Source organism: Malaclemys terrapin, chromosome 1 (assembly GCF_027887155.1).
Source record: "Malaclemys terrapin pileata isolate rMalTer1 chromosome 1, rMalTer1.hap1, whole genome shotgun sequence".
NCBI classification, from domain to species: domain Eukaryota; kingdom Metazoa; phylum Chordata; order Testudines; family Emydidae; genus Malaclemys; species Malaclemys terrapin.
Window position 1 is genome coordinate 240,789,433 of NC_071505.1, and position 27,325 is coordinate 240,816,757.

At 39.5% G+C, this 27,325-nt stretch overlaps 1 protein-coding gene across 2 annotated transcripts in view; it reads left to right on the forward strand.

Moving 5' to 3' along the window:
- Window positions 1–26,514, forward strand: part of GCC2 (GRIP and coiled-coil domain containing 2) — a 44,158-nt gene extending 17,644 nt beyond the window's left edge. Inside the window, exons 11-23 of one of the 2 annotated variants that reach the window (XM_054010554.1) lie at window positions 596–760; window positions 1,196–1,300; window positions 1,850–2,012; window positions 2,635–2,735; window positions 2,863–2,940; window positions 4,819–4,956; window positions 9,205–9,326; window positions 12,755–12,931; window positions 13,801–14,018; window positions 15,894–16,088; window positions 18,301–18,440; window positions 19,760–19,961; window positions 22,157–26,514. In XM_054010554.1, coding sequence (XP_053866529.1) covers window positions 596–760; window positions 1,196–1,300; window positions 1,850–2,012; window positions 2,635–2,735; window positions 2,863–2,940; window positions 4,819–4,956; window positions 9,205–9,326; window positions 12,755–12,931; window positions 13,801–14,018; window positions 15,894–16,088; window positions 18,301–18,440; window positions 19,760–19,961; window positions 22,157–22,227 — 1,875 coding nt within the window. In that variant the 3' untranslated portion in view covers window positions 22,228–26,514. The remainder of the gene's footprint in view (window positions 1–595; window positions 761–1,195; window positions 1,301–1,849; window positions 2,013–2,634; window positions 2,736–2,862; window positions 2,941–4,818; window positions 4,957–9,204; window positions 9,327–12,754; window positions 12,932–13,800; window positions 14,019–15,893; window positions 16,089–18,300; window positions 18,441–19,759; window positions 19,962–22,156) is intronic. The other variant, XM_054010563.1, reaches the window with a different exon arrangement.
- The last annotated feature ends 811 nt before the right edge of the window (window positions 26,515–27,325 follow it).

Below are 27,325 nucleotides of genomic sequence, written 5' to 3' on the forward strand. Positions count from 1 at the left end.
ATCCTTAATTCTGGATTCACATAACAAGGGGAAGGACAGTGAGATCATATGGTGAAAATGCTGATGGTTCAAAACCAGATAGGGACAGATTTCTTACCTGTGCCTTAGCTTTATCTTATTTAAAACAGATAAATTGGCAACATTTTGTGGTATTGAAGTAACTTCTTTGGTGTAGGGGTTGGTGTCATTAACATCTGCTCAGAACTATGGCAGCTGTATTTGAGCAGAGGTTGGCATGCTGTTCCTGAAGAGCTAGTGAATAGTTTTCCAAGCTTACCCACTGTTCTCCCTCAACCCCTTAAATAAACTGCAACAGGGTTGTAATATAGTTTCAAAATTGTGTTGTGGGAGTGTCCAAATTGTGCCACCCATTTTTAAACCAGACTATTTGCTATTCTGGTTTTAAACTGTTGGTATGGACAGGGTTTTGTCCTGTCATGTTCAAGCATCTGCAGGAATAGTTTACAAAGGGTGTTGGGTGGAAATCGTTGTGTATTTTCTAAACAACAACAACAAAAAACCACAGTCAGCATCTCTGCCTGTAAGAATTTCAAGAATATTAACTGCCACTTTCATCTTGTTACTAATATTCTAGCAAGAGCAACTAAACTCTGCCAATGAAGACCTTATGGCTCGTCTTGAAACTCTACAGTCTAATGTTAAACTGCTAGAAGCCCAGATATTAGAAACGCAAAGAGCCAAAGCAAAAGTCGACAAAGAACTGGAAGCTGAAAAATTTCTAAAAGAGCAAAAGATAAAGGTAAAAGCAATGTTGTGGGTCCATAAAAAAAATAAAGCACAGGCTATTCCCTGAATTAATTGAAGGGAAGACTTCCTGAAAGTGTAGTAAATGGTCAGAGTGGAATCTTTAAAATATTTTAACTAGTTTGGTTCTGTTGCCTTTATAGATCAGATAAAGCATTGTATTCTGTTGCCTGGCTGACCCTTTCAGTCTTGCCCCCATTGACAGTTTTGTCATAGTCCGTAGTGAGAATAGAATGGGGCCTTAGTTTAACATACAGTCATAAAATTGCTATTAATTTTATAATCCATCTGGGATTTAATTTGGAGGGTAGGAAGCTTTTTTTCAAAAACCTGTCATTCTTACCTACATAAATTTTGTGACGTACACATTATGAACAAACATTCATGAACTCAAATTATGTAACTGAAAAGCATTTAAACTAATTTTCAGGACCACAGCAGTGCTGTAAGAGAACTTGAAGACCTTCAGCTTCAGCTTCAGAAGGAAAAGAAACATCTTCAGAAAACTATGCAGGAACTAGAGCTGGCCCGGCGGGTAGGGTAATTGTTTCTGTTACAGTAGTGCTTGGAGGACCCAAATAAGGTTCTAGCCCCCACTGTGTTATGTGCTGTACATAACACATGATAGAACATCCCTGCCCCCAGAATTTAAAATCCAAGTATGACAAAGGGTGGGAGACAGGAAGTCTTATCCCATTTTATAGATGGGGAACTGAGGCATAGAGAAACTGTTACTAGCCCAGATCACACAAAAGACTGAATGGAAGTGGAAATTGAATCCAGATCTCCTAAGTCCCACTCCAGTGCCTTAATTACAAGACTATCTTTGCTTTTCCAGAGCCAGATTCCTTTAGAATGCTTATCAGAACATGCTAACCAACATTTTAATATTGTAACTTGTTTCTTTGTTTTGATTCTGATACAAGCAAATGAGATTTAGAATGCTGATGAGTATGTGGCTATAGACTTTAACAAAAATCAGAATGGTGAGGAACAGTTTTGCAGTACAGAGTAATCAAAACAAAAATCCTTCAGATCAGCCCAAGCAATTTTAAACTGGGACTACAAAATATGTAATCTACAGGATGCCCAGAAGAGCACACTAATGGATATGGAAATGGCTGATTATGAGCGTTTAGTGAAAGAACTTAATCAGAAGATTACAGATAAAAACTGCAAAATTGAAGATCTTGAGCAAGAGATCAGAATTCAAAAACAAAAACAAGAAACACTACAAGAAGAAATAAGTGAGTAAAATATTAATTTTTTAAATTTCTCATTGTCTGCAATGGGACTTCTTATATCCAATGTGGTGGGGAGGCAAACAGCTTGGGAACATCATGTATGTATATCTTAACATTCTCAGCTCAGGAGACAAGAAGGGCTGCCAAGAAAGAAGTTGAAAGAAGACTTGTAAAAATCCCTTTCTTATATGTTAAATGAATTATTGTAGTTCATCTATCACTTGTTTACTAAGCAGTAAACTAATAGTCAGATATGTGAGAAATGCAATTTGTCCAGTAAGATGTCTGTTAATCCGAGAGCTAGTGAGCTAATGACACTTCAGAATCTTTTTACAGAGCTGAGTGACTGAAAACCCCTAATAGAGTTATAACACTCTACTTAAAAACATTATCAAATAATGGTGTGTTAAATATTGCATTTTTTTGCCATCCTTTTAAGCATAACCCCAATTTGCTTGAGGATACTTTTTGTTAGAAAACCAGTATGATACCAGGAAATTTGAAGTTGAACTCCTGGTGAATTGCTAGTTTGCAACATTCGTTTTCAGTTACATTTACAACACTTTTATGAAAGCACCCTATACGATTTTTTTCCTTTGCTCATCAAAAATTATCTCTGCATTAGAATCCCTTCAATCTTCTGTGCTACAGTATGAGGAAAGGAACTCCCAAATAAAACAACTGCTAGTGAAAACCAAAAAAGAACTGGCAGATTCAAGGCAAGCTGTAAGTGCTTATTTTACTGCACATGCTTTTTTATACCAAATGCTTATAATTTAATTTCAGGTTTGGATTTTGAAATTAAAAAAATTATTTAATGTTTTAAATTAACCAAGATATCTTTATCCTGCAGGAAAATGACCATCTAATACTTCAAGCATCATTAAAAGGAGAGCTAGAGGCAAGTCAGCAGCAAGTGGAAGTCTATAAGGCAAGAAACTTCATTCTTTGTTGTTAGCACAAACTTTCTGACATACGAAACTAGAGAGAATGCTATGGGGTAATATACGCTGAGTGCTACAGAATGTAAGCAGGTTGTTACAAAAGCTGTATCACTGATTTTGTTTTTAATCAGTTCTCTCAATTGTCCTCAAGTGTTTCATTTAATATAGTACCCTAAGTCTTTCAATTTCTTGTAATTATTTTGTGCTTGTGCTAAGGCACAGGAATGATCCGCGGTGATTCTGATACCAAGAGGAAAATCTGATGATGATTCTCCTGAGCTACATCATAGCCTTTCACTTCCTTCAGAGTGTGGACACTGCCAGGAGTGGGTCCAGCAGTGCAGTTTCTCTCTCTGATGCCCAGGCCCATCCAACTCCTCTCTTTCCTCCCTGACTTGTGTGTAACCAAAGGTGTAGAAATAATAATTTCCTAGTTTTTTTTTTTTTTTTTTTTTTTTAAATAAACAAAAATTACATTTAGTGACACTTAAGGTTGCTCCAGGACATTTTCCATCCAGTCAGAACCTTAAAAGCATGTACGTAAGAAGTCTTCTACCATCCTTGCCACCTTCATATTGTTTACAACATTATCAGTGACCCGCTCTTAAGATTTTCACTTTCATCTCCAACGGATGTTGAAAAGCAATATGTACCCCCAACTTCATCACTTATGCAGTCACACACAACCTCATATACCTACACATGCTCCAGCATTTTAAATTTACAAAGTACTTCACAGACCCTAGTTAGTCCTTACAATAGCCCTGCAAGGTAGGTAGTTGTGTGTATTATTATCCCCGTTTCACAGCAGGGAGACTGAGGCAGGGAGATGAAGTGACTTGGCCAAAGCTACACAGCAAATCCGTGACAGAGGCAGGATTAGAACTCAGGATCACCTGTCTTCTAGCCCTGTGCTTAAACCTCATATGCTCTTATATTTACAGATCAGTTCATCTGTCATACTGTCAGATGTGCTGATCTGTTACTTTCATATGAGGCATATCTGACTCGCAGTCCATTCGTTTGAGAATTTAATCTGCTTTAACATTGCTGAAATCATTGTTTAGGGTTTATGTGATGGCATGAGTGGTGAAATTGGAGTAAATAGTACAATTTCTATATATACTTTTTCCATAAATGTAAAAACTATATCTGACTGTCCTTCTGCATCTTTTTTATGATGTTTCAAGTTTAAAGCCCTGTAAAGTGTAAGTGCTGCTGCTGTTATGTTTCAGAATTGATGCACGTCAGTTCAGATATTCAGTTGGCTTGCTGCTTTCTCCCTTTTATTTTTAATCTCTCAATAGAGAATTAGGGAATCCAAGTCCTATGACAAGGATATTTTTTTTAATCTACCTTTGGCCATAATTAATTAAACTTTGCTTTTTAAAAAAAGTGTTTTATTTAAAACACATTGCCAGCAAAAATCCTTAATATAAGGTTAATTTTCATCAGTGTGAATTTTGATAGCTAGTAACAGGCATCTGCCTTGCTGCCAAATGACACATTTGTTGATTTACAGAAAATAGGGATTGTGCTTTAAAATAAAGGGAAAAAAAGCGATTGAGGAAAAAATGAAATAATTCCCTAGAAAAATTTGTCTGCACACTTCTTCCCATTATTTTAAGTAAGATTCAAATGATAAATGATGCGTGTGGTACTGCTCAGATACATTCCAACATATGCCTTCTTCACATTAATATTATTTAAAACCAGATTTTAATTTTATTGTATCTAGTCATTTCTAGGTTTCCCATCACCAGAATATCTAGATGCTTTGTTTCATTCTCTGTTCACCTAATGAAAAGAAGAGTCAATTCTAAAGACTACATTCTAGTTTTGTTGAAGTGTGTGCTCATTTTCAGATTCAACTGGCTGAACTAACGTCAGAAAAACACAAGATTCAAGAACATCTGCGGACCTCTTTGGAGCAACACCAGCGCACTCTGAATGCTTACCAGCAGAAAATTGCAACCCTACAAGAAGAATGCAACACAGCAAAGGTACTTTTTCATAAAATAAGTAATAGCTCTTTAGACTGTTAAAAGACAAAGTTACTGAACTTGCACTTTTGCTTCTCTAAAGCTATCGTCTTGCAGGATTCTTACTCCTGGATCTTAGCTCCTTGGCAGATGACTGGAAGGAATTCTCGTAACTTGTAATGGTTTTTGACCTTTTCAGCAATAGCAGCATAGAGCACAAGTTAGGCCTTTTACTACTTGTTTTGCACCGTCCTCTGTGGAATATAAATGCTGCCATCCAAACACTATAGTCAGTTTCTTTGACTGCACCAGAGCTGAGTCTCTATTGTGATAATTGGGCTGACAAATGTACTGTAATAGTGAGCTCAATTGTAAAAAGTATGTAAAAGTTTGTAAGATGATACAATAACAAATGTTGATGGAAAGTAAAGAGACCAGCTGGGTGAGGTAATATCTGTTATTGGACCAACATTTGTTGGTGGAAGAGGCAAAATAATGAGGGGATGGGGTATTCCACCCATCGTTCCTTTTGTGGGTCCTTTAAAGAAAAAAACTTAGGGGAAAAATAGGAGAAGACAGACAGAGGCTACTGAAGCAAGCTTCACTATCATAGCTGCCCGCGCCACCATCTCCTGGCAGCCTTCCATCATACAAATCCTGAGTAATGTCCTGACCAGACCAGGCCAGAGAAGAGGGATCCAGATGAGATCGCCACTCCTACTAGCCATCTGAATCCCAAATACCACTAGAGATAAAATAGGATCAGACTTTAACAGCAGCAACAACAGCTCCAGCCCATCTCAGCTAACATCTCTTTTTCCCAAGAGGACAGTTATTACCATCTGAGAAATGATCAAACTAGGGGATTTTTCATTTAAACTTCTCTCCAGCTAAAGGAAAAAGGAACAAAAAATGCTGTTAAAATACATTTCAAATGCTTTAACTATGTTTCCTTTTCTGTAACTTTAATAAATTGTTAAAAAGATTTTTCATGTGTTTACCATAGTCCTAAGTCAACTGAGGTCTATGTATACCAAACCTCGTTTAACTCTGTTTAATGATAGGCAGTGACTGGGTTATGTTAACACCTTTGGCCCATTTATTCCATTTAAATTAATATACAACAGCTCCCAGAAAAAGAAGCTGCCTCAAGATGATCAACATATGTGTGCCTTGGAGGAAAAAAGAAAATAACCTCACAAACCAGAAACTACAAACTCCGTGAGGGAGGCGGGTAAGGGAGTGTCCTAAAGACAACATTGTCTGAAAAGCAGAGTTCAAAAATAAGTAATTTTCTCTTTGGAAGATATTATTTTTGCAGGATTCTCACATCCCAAATGAACATGAGTAGATGTGCAATGACCAGCAATAGCAAAGCTAGTGCCAACTGTGTGAAGAGGTAGAGGTTTTTGTTAATATTTAGCATAAACAGTAAGAGGTGTAACAACATTCAAGTCTGTGGGAAGAAATCGCAATTTGAGAGAATTCCATGCTGAAAATAAAGGACATCGTAACATAAAATTCTTCTTACGGGAGGCAAACGTCTGGAATCCCCCATCTTGGAAAAGTTCTGGAGCACAGAGCGTCTTGTGGAAACTGAATACAAGGAGTAATACTTTGTAAACGTCTGGAGAGAGGACCAGATAGCGGCTGTGCAATTCTCTGTGGTGGATACATCCATCTAATCAAATAGGCCTTGACATGGCTTCCAGATAATAGCAATGTGAAATGCCTTTGGGACATAGTTCTCTTTGTGACAGCATTGCTCAGCAAATTTGGTTTCTTAATCAAATAAAATTGGGTGGAGTTAGTCTGCTCCAAATAGACTCCCAAGGATTTCTGACACTGATGGTGGAACACTAACATAACTTCGGATGGGAATCTCAAGTGAATCCACGTTACCACCTTATCCTTGTAAAAATGAATCTGGTATAAGGTGCATCCATTCACTAGCACCAGGAAAATGACTGTCAGGCTAGGTCCACACTACCCGCCTGATTTGGCGGGTAGAGATCGATCTTCTGGGATCGATTTATCGCGTCTCATCTGGACGTGATAAATCGATCCCAGAAGCGCTCCCCCGTCGACTGCGGAACTCCTGCTTGCTGAGAGGAGGAAGCGCTGTCGATGGGGGAGCTTGCCTGCGCCGCGTGGACCCGCAGTAAGTAAACTTAGTTCGATCTAGGAATCGTCGACTTCAGCTACGCTATTCTCGTAGCTAGCTGAAGTTGCGTTTCCTACATCGATCCCCCGCCCCAGTGTGGACCAAGCCTCAGTGTAAGAAACATTAGTTCATAGGAATTAGTGTTTTAAAGGCGCTTTCATCAGGACCACATTTGCATTTCTCTGCAGAGTTGGTGTTTTTTTTAATTGGAGGTTTCAGAAGTGTTGAGCCTAGCATGAAATGACAAAGGGTTGCAGAGACACACTTCTACCTGAGACTGGTTCATGATAAGCCAAAAAAGATATTTCTGGAAGGAGTTAGTCTATACAATAGACTGAGACAGGCGAGGAAAGTAGTCAAGCAGTTTTTGTAGCACAAGTAAAGGAGTCCATGTGGGCCTTATTGTACTACACTTACAAACCTTTCCCACGGGAAGCCCTAGGTCCTATTTAGTAGATGGCTTCTGAATCAGCTGCTTGAACACACCATACCTACAAACCTCTAATCTGTCAGAAGCCAAGCTGTAAGGGGGAGAGTTTCTTGGAGTCAGACCTATAGGAGTGTGTGTGTCTCGTTTGCCTCAAGGAAAGTTTGGGGGCACTCAACTCACCAAATTTCTTAGCTATCCAGGGCAACCTTTGTAGACTCATTGGGCATTTCCACACATCGTGGCTGCTTCCTTCATGAGCAATGCAAAGCATCCATCCTGGATGTAGTTCTGCCACACTGACATGGTATGAAGCTGTTGTGTGGCCAGCCCTCTTTCTTGGATACTACATCTGCAAAAGAAAAAGAGTACTGACACCTCAGAGGAGCACGTGACCAATGAAAAGGTGAGCATCAAGATAGTTGCCAAGTCACAACTAAGAAATTAGGTGCAAAAACAGCAGAGCAAGTGAAGATGCATCAAATACAACAAAGGCTGCTTATCAAATATTTTGGGGGTGGATTACTTTAACTCAAGTGCCTGAATGAAAGGAAAAGTGAAGGACTTGTTCTAAAAAAAAATTATATTGACGAACATCACTGGAGCCAGAAGAGCTGTAGCAATGGCTGTTGAAGTACAGTCTCCCCATGGAAGCCCCTTCACCAACCACAGTTAAGAAACGACTGGAACATTCAGAGAGACGTATTTATATTTAGCAGGGGGTAGTGTATTACATCCAGTAGAGGGCATGACATGTGTTGTCCTCAATGTTTAAAAAAAAAAAAAAAAAAATCACAAGCTATGGGAATTCCACCAGCCACTTGCTGAGATTCAGGAGAGAAAATCATGCACAGATGGTATTTTTAGAGAAGGGGAGCACAAAACATTGAGTACTGGATGAGCAGTGCTTGTCAAGTCAGTGTGATTAATACACATTCTTCTGGCTGTAAGAATCGTGGTCAAAGATGAAGCTACCTGACTTTTTTTTTTTAATGGCAGGAAATTTACATTAATATAACTTTAATTTACATGTTAAGTGATTTTAGTATAAGCATAGTGAAAAACCAGAAAATAAACAGTATATACTTTTTTAAAAACAAAGTGTGGAATTTTTCCATCTTGTTTTCTTGAACAAAAATACCAGAATGACTCAGAAATCCAGTCTTAGTACAAATAGATGTCTGATTATGACTGTAACAGTGACTGACTATGACAAAGCCTGTGTGTTGACAGAGGAAATGATTGTCTGTGTTGTTTCTATCGCCATCTTGTTTTGGAGTTGCTATTTATAATATTTTGTTGGTAGTAGTTTTTATTTTTAAGGACTTTGTAATGTTTTATAGTACTATTTGTATGTTACACAATTTTATATAATATATTGTATTTGTAAACTGTCTGAAAGACAGATGTGATTAACACTAATGTTCTCCCTATACCAAAAGAAGTTTACCTACCAATCATGGAATATTGCATTTTAAATGAACTGGCTCTCTTAGATGATATATTAACCATTTTAATCATCCATTCAACACAACAAAAAAGGAAATGCAACTGTTCATATTTCTTGATCTTTAAACAATGTAATACGCACGTGGATCACAAAGTAAAACTGAAACTATTTGGTTTTATATAAATAAGTGGCATATATAATTCAGGGTTTTCTTTTTTCACATTATAGGCAGAACAAGTTGCTGTTACCTCTGAATTTGAAAGCTACAAAGTCCGTGTTCATAATGTTTTAAAACAACAAAAGAATAAATCTGCTTCTCAGACTGAAACTGAGGGAGCCAAGCAAGAAAGGTAAAAATTATAAGTGCTCGGTAGTCAAAGCCTAATGAAGCCAACAATAAGCAAGACTTTTTTTGCTATTGTATACCTATTTAAATAAAGGGGCAGGGAGATGAGAAATCCACTTCAGTAGTCTTTTTGGCTAACAAACTGCAGTAATGTGTCAGAAATGTTCATCTATGTGATGATTCTTGGTTCACATCTAATTTTTGGCATTCATATTTTATAACTGAGGATTACTGAAATACCCAGACAGAACACTTGAAAAGGATGCCATCAACTTATAAATCACATTTCAGTCTAAAATTTTTTCACATATCTGTTACTATAGCTAAAAGATTTTTAAAATCCCTATTTTTCACTAAGATTATGATCTGCATTTGATATTACTCTGAAAAATAAAAAAATTTCACTATTTCCCCAAGGGCTACTAGGTACTACAGTAATACAAATAAATAATATATAGTCAGCCAATTTCTCCTGTTTCTGTGGGGTCTTCCACATGAAAAAAAAAATACTGGTGGGTGAGGGAATAGTGTTGTGACTGTCAAACCCAAAAAACTGGCAGGAAAACTCAAGCACAGATTTAAAACCTGAATCTAATTTTAACTCATTATTAGAAATGGGGGAAGGGACAGTTCAGTGGTTTGAGCATTGGCCTGCAAAACCCAGGGTTGGGAGTTCAATCCTTGAGGGGGCCACTTAGGGGTCTGGGGCAAAAATCGGTACTTGATCCTGATAGTGAAGGTAGGGGGCTGGACTCGATGACCTTTCGGGGTCCCTTCCAGCTCTATGAGATAGGTATATCTCCATATATAAATCACTTGATTTCCAAGTTGACCATACCCCTTTTTCAGTAACTAGTGCTGGGACTGCTAGTTTGAACATAATGGCTGTTGGCAAAACACTTTGAGTTTGATACATTTACATTTTGTTTTTATATAGTTATATAACACAGATATCTTAGAGTAAGGCTTTATTTTCTGGATTTAAAAGAAAACAGGTAACCTTTATTCCTGAATGAATGTATGTTTACACTCCCTTTCTCCACCTTCTCCCTCACCAAAACTTGAAACACTTTTTTTTCCTGCATGGATTATCTGTTTTCTCTTGTCCCCGCTTGGATGGGGGGGATGGACCCTTGAGGTTCAGAATGAAGCTGAAATGAACGTCTGCCTTTTGGTCAACAGTTTCCGTGTAAGCCTGATTTGTGGCATGAAAATGTACTGCTGAAAATAGTTTTCAGCTACAACCTTCCTTACAAAAAAGCTGCTGTTCACACCAGCTCAATTGAACCATTGTTAGCCTCAGCGAAGGGTGAGTGTAGGCAATGCTCCAGGGGCTAGTCCAGTTCTTACCAGCACGTCAATTAGACTTGCTTTCAGCAAGGTTAACTGACATGGCGGTTTAAAAAAAAACAAAAAACCTAAACCGTTCCAGTCCCAGAAAACTTGCATACACAACAGTTTTACCCATTGTTACCCTTTCTTTTGTAAACTTTTCCTGGCATAAACATGGTGAAAAGGTGAACTGAACTAGTACTGAAAACTTTTAAATGCAAGTATAGGCCAGACAAATTCAATGCAGTTTCAGAAAGTCTTAGACTTAATTCCACGTGGGATCTACGCTAGCAGTTACCTGTTTCAGGGTGACCATTCCTGATGGTCATAGTCAAAAAGTGGTCAGTGTCCTAAAATGACAGTTATTGTGCATAAGCCATGGTTAGGGGTACAATTTTGTCACGGAAGTCACAGAATCCATGACTTCCAGAGACCTCTGTGACTTGAGACCCCAGTGCCTGGGAGCTGTAGGGGCCCCTGACGCCCCTGGTGGCTGGGAACTGTGGGGGCCTGAGCTCCCAGCCGGGATGGAGGCAGGGGTGCCCGGAGCACCGAGGCAGTGAGGAGACCCCAAACTCCCCACCACTGCGGGCAGCAGGGCTCCCAGGAAGTCCCAGCCACCAGGGGCAGCAGGGGTGCCCTGCAGCTCCAGAGTTCCAGGGGCACCCTGGGGCTCGGAGCTGCCGCGGGCGCCCCGGAGTTCGGAGCCACCACAGGTGGTGGGGGGACCTTGCACCTTTGAGCCAGGCCCCTTGGTTGATGTGGGGAGCTGCAGGCATTTTGTCATGCCTATTTTTAGTAAAAGTCACAGATAGGTCACAGGCTTCTGTGGTTTTTTTTTTTTTTTTCTTTTTTTCTTTATTGCCCATGACCTGTCCGTGACTTTTACTAAAAATATGCATGACAGAATCTTAGTCTTAGCCTTGGTTAACTGATCTTTGGCACAGGTCTGGAAATACTGCTGCAGATCCAGCAGAGGGAGTCCTATGATTCGTTGGGGGGGGGGAATCCCTGATAGAAACTATTAAATAGCATCTGAGCTGTTGCCTATTTAAAAAAAAAAAAAAAATACTGAGAATTCGGAGGAATTCTTCATCAGATTCTAGCTAGTCAGAGCATGAGTTTCTTTGAAACGAGATCGTTGCAAGGGAGTCTCATTTACTTATCGTCCCCTTTTGCCAGCAGAGGAATTCAGATGGGAAGCAGTGTTCTGTTACTACTGGACATAGGTTGTTGGGGAAGGGTTAATTTCAGAAATTGGTAAGTCAGACAGTTTGATCAACAGTTGAATAATACAGGATAAAATTTCAAAGGAAGGATTACTCCCCGAATTAAAGGGTTATTTTTACAACTCTTAACCATACAAATAGTTCATTTTTGAAGTCAATAGAATTATTCACATCAGTAAGGACTAAGAGCTTGAATAAGCTTGCAGGTTCTTAAAGTTGTATTTTTCTCAAAATTGGGACAGGTGAGTTGGCCTTTTTCCTCTAGTTTCTCTTGCCTGAATCAGTTTATCTGACTATAGCACACTGACTGGTTTTTCTGGTATTAATTTTTGTGGGTTGCCACCTTCCCCCCAACCCAATTTTTTACAACCATCTCCAGTTTCTTTCCTGTAGCTTGTGTTCACCCCTGCCCGGCTGGCACAAAACAAACAAATACAAAAAACGCCCAAGAGACATTTCTTACCTAAACCTGCACCCCACCCATTATCTATTTTCCTTCCCACCCACAGCTTCTCTAGCTTTGTCCCCCATAACTTGTTAATAATCCTTTCAGCATTAGATAACACTCTTTCACTCCTCTTCCCCCACCCCCCTTTAATCAGGCAATGCTTCAAGCTGTTCCAGGAACAATGGGGGACAAGCAAGCCATGTGTTCCTGGGACAATCCCGAAATCAGCTATTTTGTTGTCATTTCAGCTAGGGTTAGATTCTAGAAAGATTTCCATCATAACACTGAATCATTCAAATCATTTAGTGTAATGAAAAGGTAATTCAGATCTAATAGAATAGATTACCCAACATATTAATGATACATTTGGCGGTTCTGAAATGGGATAACTCTCTTTAAAATATGTATTCTTTTTTTCCTTAGAGAACACATGGAAATGGTGATAGACCAACTAAAAGTAAAGTTACAAGATGCCCAGCATAACTTACAAATCAATGGAACTGAACTTCAAGCATTGCAGTCTGAACATGACACCCTGCTGGAACGGCACAATAAGATGCTGCAGGAGACGGTGACGAAAGAGGCAGAACTCCGAGAAAAGTATGGTTCTCTGATGACGAAATATGTTGTATTATTGTGTGTGCAGTTGGTGCCAAGCCTTTGTTTGTTTGAACTCTCTACATTCATGGAAAGGGTATAATTGTGTGCAGAAAGTTAGCGGGATTTCCATAAGGCCTGTTAATTTCTTGCTGTCAACATCTTCCTACTCAAATTTCCCTAAACCTTTTTTCTGTTTAACTGTCTACTTTCAAAGATTACATTTTTGCAGCTGATTGAGTGCTGCTTGCTACTTCTAAGTACCATGTACAAAACTCCCATTGTGTTGAAAAATTTAATCTAGTGAAGTAATCTGCTGCAAATGTCCACTTCTAACTAGGAAAAGAGTTCAAATCTCTAAATTGCAGTACAGACAGAATGGTGGGAATCCCATCATTGCCAGTTAAAGTCCAATTAGTGCCCTTGTGGAAAGGTAACATTGTTAAATATCTCCTTCCCACAATCCCCATTTCACTATTTTAGTCACAGTGAGCATCTGTGACTTTTTTTAATTTTTCAGACAGTATTATGGGTGTCTTAAATGTTTCTGCTTCAGGGCACTTCAACAAACTCCATCATTCCCCTCATCTCTTCCTGCTTCCCTGTGTAGTACTGTCAAACTTCTTTCTTGTCACAGAGAGTGGGATGGAATAGTCTTTGGAACTGTTGACATTTGGTATGGGTGGAAAGTAACAAAAGATACTTTCAGCTCCTGTTGGCCATAGAAACAAAGACCAAACCTGATACTTGAACCTGGGTCTTTTTATTAGCAGTGAAGCATGAGGCACACATTTTTTCCTTAGGTTGGCATAATTAGTAGGAAAAAATAACACAATTGGGAATCATCTATAAGGTAAACTTTCACCTTTCAGAGTCTGTACTATACAGTCTGAGAACATGGTGTTGAAGTCAGAGCATGCACAGACTGTGAGTCAGCTGACGACCCAGAACGAAGCTCTTCGGAACAGTTTTAGAGATCAAGTGAGGCATTTGCAAGAAGAGCATAGGAAGACTGTAGAGACCTTGCAACAGCAGCTATCCAAGGTAGAAGCCCAATTCTTCCAACTTAAGAGTGAACCTAGCACAAGAGGTAAGTTCGTACAGTCATGCAGCCCAAAAACTCCCTTTTTGTTGATTATTCATGTTTAGCTAAGTGGCAGACTGATTCATCTCTTCTCTGTAGTCAATAATCATACAAACGTCTCCAAAAACATATGGTGTACCCATTTACCAACTGTGTTTTACATATAAAATGGTAAGCACTGATATTGGTCTCAACTATTGATACAGTACTTATGTCAATTACGTCACTTTATTTCCTCTGTGACATCTGGGATTCTGTCTCCTTACTGACAGAGGGAGGAAGAGTCATTCTAGAAATTATTAAGAGTCATTATTGCTCTGCCTGTCCATTTGTGTCAGGTTTTGGAGAGCCCATTGGACATCTGCTTCCAAGATAAGGAGTAAAGCTACTGATTCGGTGCATATAGAAGAAGCTACAACTTCTCATCGCAACAGACAGCTGTGTAGCTTAGATCTTGGGTTAGCAAAAGAGCAATAGAATGTGATAGTGTGTAGTAAACTGTATTTGTAATACATTCTTAAATGTTGTACCAAGCAGTTATAAAACCCCTTTTTAGCCATATATAGATCAGTGGTATATGTGTCTGATAGAGATGAGTGTTGTCTTGTTTTTTATTATTTAAAAATTTACTGAGAAGCCAGGGTATTGAATGGTTCCAGGGTATTGATAATAGGAAATAGAGCCTTTGAACTCATGGTCATGGGTTGAAACCTAACCTAAGATGGTAGTCCCCAAATGCTATTTGGCTACACAGTGACATGTATAGAGTGAATTGGTGGTCTCAGCTCATTTCCTAATGGGTCAGTCTGTATTATAAAGATTACCATCCAAATTGGCACCCTTGTTGGCAGTCTCAAAAAATAAGTTGAAGACTGATTCTGGAAGCTGAGCTAAAGTCACTTTTAGAAGGGGTCTCCCCAGTTCAGGATCTAGGCACATTGTAGATGGGGGAGGGGCGCGCAGGGAAAGAAGGGGCTTGTGTTTATGCTGCTTCTGCTTGTACTTTATTTCTTCTGTGGATGTGTCTCTGTCTCTTTCTCCACATCCGTCAACATGTAACTTTCAAAAGCACTAAAATCCCTTGAGGTTTAGTTTCTAAATTGAAACAATCTACAATATTATTTAAAAAAAAAAAATCCCTCACCACTGTTACTGAACCATATACTAATTATAGTTAAATGAACAGATGTGCTGTGAAATGCTTACCCTTCCAAAAGAGTAAAAAACTAACCCTTAGTCCGTACCTTTCTAAAGGTAAAACCAGCACCATCCTTTCATATTTTTAGCATATGTACTGAAAAAAGATATGATGATCCAGAATGTTTTCTGCTGGGATTTGTGTGGGTGAGTGGGCACGGACCAGAAACTGGACTGGGACAACCCATTTGGTTCATAGGTGCAATCTCTTAGGGGGTAACTGTCCAGCTTTTCACTCCTTCTTTCCCTTTCACTGTGGCTGTAGGATTAATGCAGCCTCATCTCTGGTCTTACTTCTCACTGCCCCCACCACCCAAATTTAAGATGGTTACACCAATGACTTGTTTCACATAGGCCATTTAAAAGACGCTTTAAATCACTGGTAATCTCTGCTCTAGTTATAGTGGTGTCTTCAAAGTGAAAGGCTGTGTTTTATATTGTGAAATATGCTTTATTCATTCTTTAAGGATGACTGAACTTCTCACATGATGCTTTATTTCACTTTACTGCTTGTGTACATCTCCTGCTTGTGTACATCTCCTTTAAGATGCTAAAAGATGTATTCAGCGTCTTTAGTTCTCACATTCTCCTTCATATCCGGTCGAGTGGCTTCTGGGTGATCATTCCCAGCATACAGCCGTGTTATTTATTAATGTATGCCATCCGAAAGAAATTCTTTTTCAGGTCCATCTGTTTCAAACCTGCCAGTGAAGAACTTGCGAGAACGGAGAAACACTGACCTTCCTCTTCTTGATGTGCACACTGTAGCTAGGGAAGAGGGAGAAGGAATGGAAACAACTGACACAGAGTCTGTGTCTTCTGCCAGTACCTATATGCCATCATTGGAACAACTTCTTAATTCTCCTGAAGCAAAATTTGGCAAGTAAAACCTTTTTTAAATAGATGTTTAAGTACTTAACTAATTTGAGTTATAGAATCAATATTACTTGGTACTTTTTTGGGCACCATAGAAAGTTGTCCCTTAGAGCATTGAGATACTTCTTATTCTTTCTCCAACTTTTCTACCATAACTTTTCCCCCCTGGTGTTGCAGGAACCTTGGGTGGGATTTTCAAGGGAGACTTAAGCACCTGACAGCCACTTCAGATGCCTAAGTCCAAAATCTAGATCCTCAAAACCCCTGTTCAGCTGCCGCCTAACCCTATAGGCACCTAAATTTCCACTGGTAAGGTCCCCTACATGCCTAAATTTCTGCCAAAGATCTCACTTGCTAGGCCCCATACAGTAGATGTGCTCACAGGCCAGCATAGATCACATCCCCTGGACTGGGCCATGCATAAAATGGAGGAGAATGTGGTGGTGATGACCTTTTACCCAGTTGCCTCATGGTTAGAGCACTCACGTAGGATGTGGGAGGCCCAGGTTCAAGTCCCCCTTACCTGATGTGGAGCAGGAACTTGAATATGGGTCTCCCACATCCCAGGGGAGTGCCCTAACACACTCTCTCTGCGCTCGCTTGCTCTCTCTCTCTCTCTCTCTCTCTCTCTCTGATGTAATGATTATTTTTAAATATATTTTGTATAAGTGGAACAGTTTCAACAGAAGAGATTGAGAGTCTCACCCAGGAATACCCCTTAGCTCAGTGGGATGTGGGAGAGCTGGGTTCAAGTCCTTGCTTTACATCAGGCAGAGTGGGGATTCAAACCCAGTTCTCCCACATCCTGGGGGAGTGTTTAACCACTGGGCTATGGGCTGAAAGTGTCTGTGTGCATGCGCGTGTGTACGTACGTACGTGTACACACACAAAAATGAGTGACTTGGATTAGGCACCTATCCCCAGGAGATGGTTTGTGGCTGTGACATCTGAATGGAGATACGCACCTAACTCATTTTGAGGGGCAGGACTTAGGCCACACCCCTCTCCTGAGCATTTCCTACTGGCTAGCTTAGATGGCTAGATAGGCTCCCCGCTCAACATGTTGGTTTCTGTAAATCCCCCTTTTTAGGTACCTGACTCTCCTCAGGCATTGTATAAAAAGCCTGGGCTCCTAACTCGGGGTTGTGAATTCCACTTGGCAGCAGGTCATCTAAAAGTTAGGTGCTGTAATGCTCAGCCTAAGCTGCGCCTTAAGAATCCCCCCCCTTGTAATAGAGCATTGGACACTGCTGCTACCACAAACATTGCTCCCTGAGGAGTTGGCTGAGGCTTGTGAGAGTAATTTAGCATCTCTTAGGGGTTAGAAATCTGAACTTTGATTCCTTCCTATTGCAGACACTAGACCCCTATGCATTGTTAGCACTGCGTGTACGTTGACATTATTAATTTTTGTATAAGCTTTGTCCTTGAATAGGGATTAAGGGTTATGTTTGTTACAGTTTTTATTCATGGATTCCAAGACTTCTTAAAATTTGTAAAATATATATATAATATATATATATATATATATATATATTTTGGAACTTACATGGGAAAGAGAGCAGATGGTTGCATGAGTAGGTAAACTGTAGGAACTGTGAGTGTGAAGAGAACAGCTGAAAATACTGCATAGAAAGCTATTAAGTTTTCATCCAACTCCTATTAAAATCAGACACACAACTTCCACTGGCTTTAATGTGAGCTGGATTGGGCCACTGGAGAACATAAAATCAGCGGGAACTTGTGCCAAAGTGCATGGATTTGCTTTTGAAGTCGCAAAAAAGTAGAGCAGGGAAATGCAGGACAACCAGCTAATTGTACAGAGATGACAAGCAAGTCCAAAAACAATTTTGAGAAAATATTTAATTCCTCTGAAAGGAAAAACAACCCAGGAGTCCCTCCCCCAAACTTTTAAAGAAACACTGAAGTCAGATTCTACAAAAATAGTTTGGTTGCTACAAACTCTTTTTAGTACTTTTTTTTAATTTTGTGTATATACAAAAAAAATCACAAACCAAAAATTTGGCAGCAAGAATAGAAATGGGTGGTGATGTAAAATCTGACTTTTCAGAGTTTTTCATTTCTGTGATTTAGTGTTGCCACCATGACACCAGTGTAATTCTGAAAAATGACCCTGATAAACCATCAGTCCAAATGTAAAGTACTATGTAAAGTAAACTCCAAAGTAATCTGTTTTTGAAATATAACATTGCAGAGCCACCTCAATGGCAAACAGAACTCACCAAAGAAGAGCTGGTCCAGAAGCTAAACACAACAACAAAAAGTGCTGATCATTTGAATGGATTGCTTCATGAATCGGAAGCAACCAATGCAATATTAATGGAACAAATTAAGGTTAGTAGTCATGCACTCACTGACATTTTAGATATGGCTCTTTAGGGGGGGTTGTTTGTTTGTTTGTTTTGTTTACTGTATGTATGTGTGTGTTCCAAAGCAAATCCTTTTGTACCTTAATACCAAATTTAGTTGTTTCACAGAACTTATTATTCAAACTGGAATGTTTGAAATTTGGTGAGATGCAAAATTTAACTACCTAGAATTTTTTCAAATTCCACCTACTGTATGTACATAACATTGACAAAATACACACAGTACACCTCTACCCCAATATAACATGACCCGATATAACACGAATTCGGATATAACACAGTAAAGCAGTGCTCGGGGAGTTGCGGGGGGCAGGGATACGCATTCCTGCGGATCAAAGCAAGTTTGCTATAACACGGTTTCACCTATAACGCGGTAAGATTTTTTTGGCTCCCGGAGACAGCGTTATATCTGGCTAGAGGTGTACTTGGTAAGATAAAAGTCAGTTCTCACATGCAAAAAGAGATGACATTTCTTCTCAGAAAAAGCTCAACAGTTTAGGTTAAATTATTCTTCCCATGTAACTAATTTTCCTTCCCCCCCACCTTTACTCAATGGATGTAAATGTAGGTTGAGCTTAAGATTCCTTGGATGCTCGAATACTGAGCTGATATAGCATCAGATGACTGTTACTTATCTAATTTTATTTTAGAAGCTACTCAATTTGATCAGTATTGGTGGATTCAAAGGTGCTGTTTTCAAAGACTGTGTTTTTACCTCTTTAGTTAATAAAGCCAATTTGCATTTTCTACAGCTGAAGGTAACAGCTTTTTGAAGCCAGTCTTCAAAACAGCATTCTTGTGAGGTGCACAGTCTATTAATATCAAAATGTGGGTGCGTATTGCTTGTTTTGCTATATAAATATTTCCTAATTAGATGAGTGAATAGTTTGCCAAAACATAACCCAAGTACCGTATCTACTCAACCCTTTGAATTTTACTCCTGATCACCAGAATTGCAGTGTCTGTACCTTGTTCCCCCATACTTTCTTTAAAAGTAATTTAGTTGTAACTAATATTGCAAAATTTATCCAAAAAGGTGTTTAAGATTATAAATAGGTTAAGTGAATTCTGAACCAATAATGTTATCTGGAGGCCAGCTGTACATTCAGGCCTCATGGAATCTTTGCCCAGAACACAACTTATGTAAACTACTGAACACTTTCAATACCTTATTGCATGTCTAATATACATGTGCTGTGTTCCCAGATTAGTTTGTATTCAGTCGTTCATTTTATAAAGATCAATAAGAAAATGTAATATTTAATGGTTTCTTTCTGCCTGCAGCTTCTTAAGAGTGAAGTAAGACGACTGGAAAGGAACCAAGAGCGAGAGAAGTCTGTTGCTAATCTGGAATACTTGAAAAATGTTCTGCTGCAATTTATATTTCTGAAGTCAGGCAGTGAAAGAGAGAGTCTTCTTCCAGTAATGGATACCATGTTGCAGCTCAGCCCTGAAGAAAAGGGAAAACTTGTTGCAATTGCCCACGGTATGAGAGGTATTTCTGTATTATCAAAAAGCTGCAGAAACAGAATATGAAAGTAGAAAAGAAAAATGAAACCTGGTTGACTTCCTTCTGTGCCGATCTTCCAGAACAATAAAGATCAAGAACTTGGTGTAAACAGACAGGGAATAGAACTATTCTAGTCATTTAGGAGGGAGTTAAGATATTCATAACTGTAATAAAACAAGACTGTTAGCCAAAAGTTAAAAATAAAATTATCTGACGTAAAAATACAACCTTTAAGAAACAGTTAGATATAACTTCCTTTCTTGTTAAACCTCATAGCAGACATAGTTACTTTTCTGAAGATCTCATTCAAAGTGATATGGGGAAAAAAGGTACTGTGAAGTAGCTCCCGTGGCAGATGCTCTCCCAAGAAACTAGAAGTTATAGTCTAATTTTAATTAATAAAGGCCATATTATAAAACTAACTTTTTAGTGGCTAATGTCTCCTTCTGAAAATACTCTCCAACAAATATCCCATAAGTACAAGGATCTAGGAAAATTCAGGCCTCTGCAAGAATTTTGTAAGTAGACCGCTCCCTCTTATGGTAAGTGTTAAGAGTACTTGTCAAACATAATTCACTCTACAATTTGCAATAGGCTTTTTGTATTATCCCATTCAAAACATTTTTATTGGGGATTTATTGTCATTTTTCCTATTTAGGGAAATTGTAATTAGTTAAACATTTTCGATTGTCAGCTGCAGTTTGTGCACTTTCCAGATCATTTTTTAAATAAGGAATAAGTCAGTTACTCCTGAACATAAAGTAAGGAGAAGTGAGCATGACAGTGAAATGTGTAGAGACACTAATGCACTAAGTGGGAGGATTTATAATTGGAATGGCAAGGCAGAAAAGGTTCCTAGCATTGAATACTGCTGTTCTGGCAGTCCCTAGGGAATAGAGCTTACCATTAACATGGGATCTTCAAGGTGAAGTCAATAAAGGAGATGAAACAGGCCTTTCATCTCTTTGCCAAATGCAGACATGCTTCCTGAAATACTCTAACCCAGTGGTCACCAACCCGTAGATCGCGATCGACTGGTCGATCTTGAAGCCTCGGCCAGTCGATCACAATCTCCGGATGCTAAAAGTCCAGCGGTGTAGCGGAGCTAGGCAGGTTCCCTGCCTGCACCGGCCCCACATCACTCCCAGAAGCAGCCAGCATGTCCCCATGACCTCTGGAGCAGGGCAGGGGTCTTCGTGCACTGCTCCTGCCTGCAAGCACCGCCCCCGCAGCACCCATTGGCCGGGAATGGGGAGCTGCGGCCAATGGGAGCTGTGGGGGCAGTGCCTGCAGAGAGTGGCAGCGCACAGAGCCACATGACCCCACCCTCTTCTCCCCCAGGGGCTGCAGGGGCATGCTGGCCGCTTCCGGGAGCGGGGTGGGGTTGGGACAGGCAGGGAGCCTGCCTTAGCCTTGCCGCTCTGCTGACCGGAAGCAGCCTGAAGTAAGTGCAGCCTGGCGGGAACCTGCAACCCAGCCCTGAGCCCTCTCCCGGAGCCAGCACCCCAAATCCCTGCCCCAGCCCTGAGCCTCCTCCCAGATCTAGCACCCTGTACCCCCTCCTGCACCCAAACTTCCTCCCAGAGCCCGTACCCCCTCCTGCACCCCAACACACTGCCCCAGCCCGGAGCCCCCTCCTGCACCCAAATTCCCTGCCAGAGCTTGCACCTCTCACCCACTCTTGCACCCCCTGCCCCAGGCTCAGCCCGGAGCCCCCTCCCATATTCCAAACCCCTCGGCCCCAGCCCAGAGCCCGCTGAAAGTGAGTGAGGATCGGGGAGAGCGAGTGACTGAGGGAGGGGGGGATGGAGTGAGCAGAGTGGGGCCTCAGGGAAGGGGCAGGGTAGATCCTGGGTTGCACTTAAATTCAAAAAGTGATCTTGTGTGTAAAAAGGTTGGAGACCACTACTCTAAACAAAGTGTACACTGGACAGTGGTGTTTCATGATGACAAAATCTGTCATGTGGTAGCAGTTTTCCAGAGTGTATTTTAAAAGATATCTCTTCAAAAAAGATAACTGGTGAACATAAGGATGGGATTTGAATGTAGGAAAACTGATAGCAGTAAATTTTTTCTGTCTTTCGTGAATAAGACTGCATCATTCAGTTCACTTGTGCATAGTTGTTGTTCAGTGCTGGTGAAGATTATAAGCATATTTTTCCTCCCTTCAGGTGAGGAAGAAAGTGCATCACGGCCCTCTGGCTGGGCTTCGTACCTTCACAGTTGGTCAGGACTTCGATGAGACAACGGAAATCTTTTAGACATTTACATTCCACAATTGCACTAATAGAGAACTTTTACTATAGAAAAATGAACCTTACATGTGTAGCATTGACAGTTTTATTTTTCTGATTTTGCAAATTACCTTAAGCAATGCATCTTAGCCTAAAAATGGGAATAGAGGGTTTCTAAAGAATGTGCTCTATTACTTTCTGTCTCCGGGTTCTGACTGCACCAAACTATTTCATTGTTTCTTGTAAACATTTTTAGATTAAGCAAGTTGGTACTCAGGAGTAAAATGAAAGGAGTGAAAAGTTACTGATTACTTGAGAACGTTATTTGGCAAACTGGTCACATATTTTATTTTTATTTAAAATGTCACAATTTAATAACTAGAACAATAGGTAAAAATTCTTAGTAAAGTACTTCAAAAATACATTTTCAGGATGCTATTTTCACTCAATGAAGAAAACAAATAATTTGTATTATTATAGATCTATTGTCCATATATTATAATATCAAAGTCAAATAAAACTGTTTCCACTGCATGATGATCTTTATAAAATATTGCATGGCTCTTAAGAGAATTTGGAGACACATGGCATTTTCTGTTTTGACTTTGGCTAAATTCTCAGTGAACTTTGCATCAAAAACAGATTCAGAATATAAGGCCTAGGGCCAAATAGATTAGTGACCCCTAAAAGTTTTCCTGTGTTTAGGATATTAATACGTTGGATGGATATTCAAGGCCTGACATTGGATCAGAGGCTAGAGAGCGTTCAGGGAAGGCCCAGGACAGACATTTTCAAGAATCTGGCACATGTGGGCTGAAATTCTAGGAGAGAGGGCTTAAACTAAGGTATCTTTGTCTGAGGTTGGAATCTGCATAGGCAACTTGAGGGATGAGTAACAAAGACTAGGCAAAAAGCTGTAAGCAGGCACTTACACTATCATGCTAGACTGAAATAAAGGGACTTTGTTATAAAGAATGACGGTAGGAACAAGGAAGGAAGGAATTTGCTGACGTTTACACATCCTAAATAAAACTGCCAGGAAAGAAGGAAGTGTGTTTTCTTGGACAACTTTTATAGCAGATGCAGTTTGCAGGCATTCTAATGTAAAGAAATTACTCACTTCTTTCTCTTTTCACTCCTCCCTCTGTCTCTGCCTTTTGGTCAAGTGGTTTGTGCTTCACTTTAGATTCTGCTACTTCATGGCTTTTCTGGAAACAGTACTTCCATCTGTAAGAATAAGTATAATTCTATAGTAAACAGTGCGCTCATTTTCCCCCCCCCCAACTTCTATGTTTTGTTTTACTTTTTTCCTCCTAACCCATGCTGTCTTTTTCCTCTACATATTCCAGTTCTGTTCCCTTAATTACTCCATTACTTGTGTGTAAATTTATTATATATACATATGCATTCTTCTCACCTACCATCCAAGACTTTTTCAGGCATTTGTCTCCTCTTCTCCAATATGCTCTTATTCAGTCCTAAAACTACACTTCTGAACACAGAGGAGAGGGAAGATGCACACTTAGATCCACCAGCACATCTTTCTCCACTACAGATACTACTGCCAGACCACACTTTACAAAACTAATCAGCAATACCAGGGTTAGGGAAAAGCAGTCCTGAGATTCTGGTGTCCACTCCCTGAATAACATAGTATTAATCAGGACTGTGGTTAATTTGGCCGCAAGAACAGCAGTAGAGATTATCTTGCTATGAGAACAGAATGTCTATAATGAGTAGTTATTGATATGAAAGTGACTATATGTAAATGACTTCTTAGTCATCTCTACTTCCTGTGACTTACTATATTGAGGGGGAAAAACATTTTTTTTTAATTGCTATTTGCTGTTAGCACTGCAAAGCCAGCATAGTTACTATAGAGTAAATCCTTTTTGGCACAAATCAATTACCAACTCACTTCTTAAATTCTACTTGCAGAATTGTCCTGGGTCATAGATGAGTCAGAAAGCATCCAGTTTGACTTTCCTATCTAGGATTGCAGGCCTCACAATTAGAAAGACATCTTTTGAACAATTGAAGATGCCACTGTGGTGTTCTTACAGTCATTTTTGGACTATAAGCCCCCCTTCCGCATCATTGATTTGTTCTAAATCACTAGATGTTAATCCTAATTTTTCTTTTTCACAGTCAGCTGTGATTAGTCTAATTAAAACAATGCCAGGACAAAGTTGGTGGTAAAAGATTTCAGTTCATAATATTTCACTCATATGCTCGTACATTTTTAAATCACAGCAGGAAAATGTCTGCACTGTTTCTTATGTTGATTTCAAAACTAGTTCAACTGAACATTTGCTGCTGTCATGATTCTTTTCTCCTTCAGTCTTCTGCACAATATCTACTCAACTGTCTTTGTTATAAAGAGGCTGTGACAAGTGAATTTTTCTCTTTTAAAATGTGTATTTCAAATCCTAAGATTTTTATTTAATTTTGCAAACTGTGAATAACATTTTATGCTGCTTGCATACTTTAACATGGACTGTATTAAATAGCAATGGCTTTTTGATTTGTTTTCAGACTTTTGACTTGTATATCCACTATTTTAGTGAAACTCAAATATTGTGCTCCTGAATGTAATATACACTTCTTGCATATGCTTCTGCTACAAAGGAACATTACTGAGGCCTTGAAAGAGTGTTGTCGAGAATATTTTAATTATTACAACTAAACATATTTGTATAATGTGTGTGATACAATTGTCAGTGCTTTCAAAACAGAACAAATATCTTTCCAGGCTGTGGACGAAACTTCAGCTGTAAGTAAGTGCCTGGGTTTTTAAATACATAGTTACAGTAAACAGGATAGACAGGACATGTGGACTGGAAGCAGAATTATTTTGAATGGTAAATATATATTTCATTTACTTCCATTTTAGTCTGCTAATAAAGCACCCTAGTTGTGACTCAAATTCCAAAAGGCAATTTAAATTGAAAATTAAAGCTGGCACTTTGCTCACCTTGACACCGTGCTGCTCATTTTTAAAGAGTATATGTTGGCTTCACTTTGATTCTTTGTTCTGTTTACTATTTTGCAGTACCATATTATCCTGAGTTGTTTACAGACTTGTAAGAAGACATGACCCCTGCCCCACGGAGTTTACATACTTAGGGCCAAATTAGGGGCTCCCTAGCATTAGGAGGAAGAGGGTGTGAGGAGTAAGATGACATAACCCTACTTTCCACCCTTGGCCACAGTTTGATTACAGATGCTGGGGACTTCAAAAGAGCCTGCCCGTTCTGAAGCTAGTGCTAGGAATTGCAGAGAGAGAGTGTTTGGTTAGGGCCATGGCCCCACCCCCTGCATATCTGTTGGACTGTAGTTCAGCAACTGCTACCTACACTTGCACAAGTCTGCAGCCCACTCCCTTTTATTGCCTTACAAAGGTGTTGTTCCTGCAGGTGCCACCATTTGGCTTGTGCTTCTCTTTTCACCTGCAGAGGCACAGCTGTCCAGAGAGCAAGTCACATTCAATACTTTTTTAAAATTCACTATTAAAACCTCTTTCTGAGGAGCATGCTTTAAAACATATCCTGATTTCTTTTGTAAAGAAATGAAACAAACACACACTTAAAGTGTAACTGCTCCTTTGTTTATTCACAAGGAAATTTTGAGTGGTCCTGAAGGCAACACCACTGAGCATGCTCAGGTCCATCCTTTCTCTCCCTTTTCCTTTCTCTCCGCACATCTACCTCCCAACCTTTTTGTACTAGCTCTGCTGCTGCTATGACCATTAAACACCTTTTTGCAGAGCCTGGGAAAGGCAGGCAGCATCCGCAAAACAGTGAAACTGGGTGTACACGTTGTCAGAGGTGCAAAGTGAACAAATGGAAGAGAACTTCTCTTTCTGTTGTAGTAATCGTAGGGGTTACTTGTAACAAAAGTAGATAAAAATGTTTGTTGGAAATGTGACTTTAATTGATGGTCTCCTAATGTTCTGTTGTACATTTTGATAAAATGCATATTCACCTGAGTGTGTGCCTTTGTTCTGAATGCCTATTTTCTTTGATAAATTGAGTAAATGTTATTCAGGTACTTCCTGTTATGGATTTGTCCTGCAGTACAAAAGTAAAAGTGTTTATGATAGTAAAAAGTTGCATAACGTGAGTTATGGGTTTACTATAGAAATACTGGCACAATCCTGACTTGGGGATAGCATCACCATGTTGAAAATGAATGTGAAAATGTGTGTTGGGAGAAACATAATTTTAGAAATGTAATGTAAAATAACTGTCTTAGTATATCTTATTAGGAAAAATATAAATGAACTTTAAAAAAGATTCCTGCTTTCATTATTTGTCTGGCATATGCTACTAGACAGAAAATGGCTGACATGTAGCTGAGACTGATTAAAAAATGCCGTATGTGTGGTGTTAGGGATGGGGGAGCTGCTTCAGAGATTGTCTGGTTTAATTTACACACCAGCCACTCTAACCTGAAACTAACACTTTCACAAGATTGGACTCTTCATACAAATAGCATCCAATTTCTTATGTCCAAGAATCATTTAAACTCAAACATATGTGCCTCTTGTCCAATTCCCCCAGTCTGTTTTCCTTAGATAAATATATACAGTGACTGTGAACTCATCCTGGTAAGAGAGGAAGGGTGAGGGAATAAAACTGAAGGATCCATCAAGGAAAGTGTAGGGACAGTTTTGTGGCCTGCAGCATGCAGGGGGTCAGACCAGATGATCATAATGGTCCCTCCTGACCTTAAAGTCTATGAGTCTGAGTTGTTCCTTTGCTAATTAAATCTGCTTTGGCCTTGATCATCTTCTTTGTTGTGAATCAAGTTTTTGGGAAGCTTGTTGTGAAAATGCAGGAGAGAAGAAAGAAATGTGCCAGTAGGAACCACCAGCTTGAAATTTCAGACCACATCCTCATAATTTTGGCAAGAATATTCTGAATCTGAGTGTCAGGTTTTGCTTCTAAATCAATTCTCATTTCTTCTGGAAGCCCACGCCCAAGCTCTTGAAAATCTAGGAAAGACTGAAGGTATGTCTGCACACCAGAGACTATACTAGCATGGCTATGCTGGCATAACCCCATAGGGTAGCTCCAGTCTACACTGACAGAAAGGGGTTTTTCC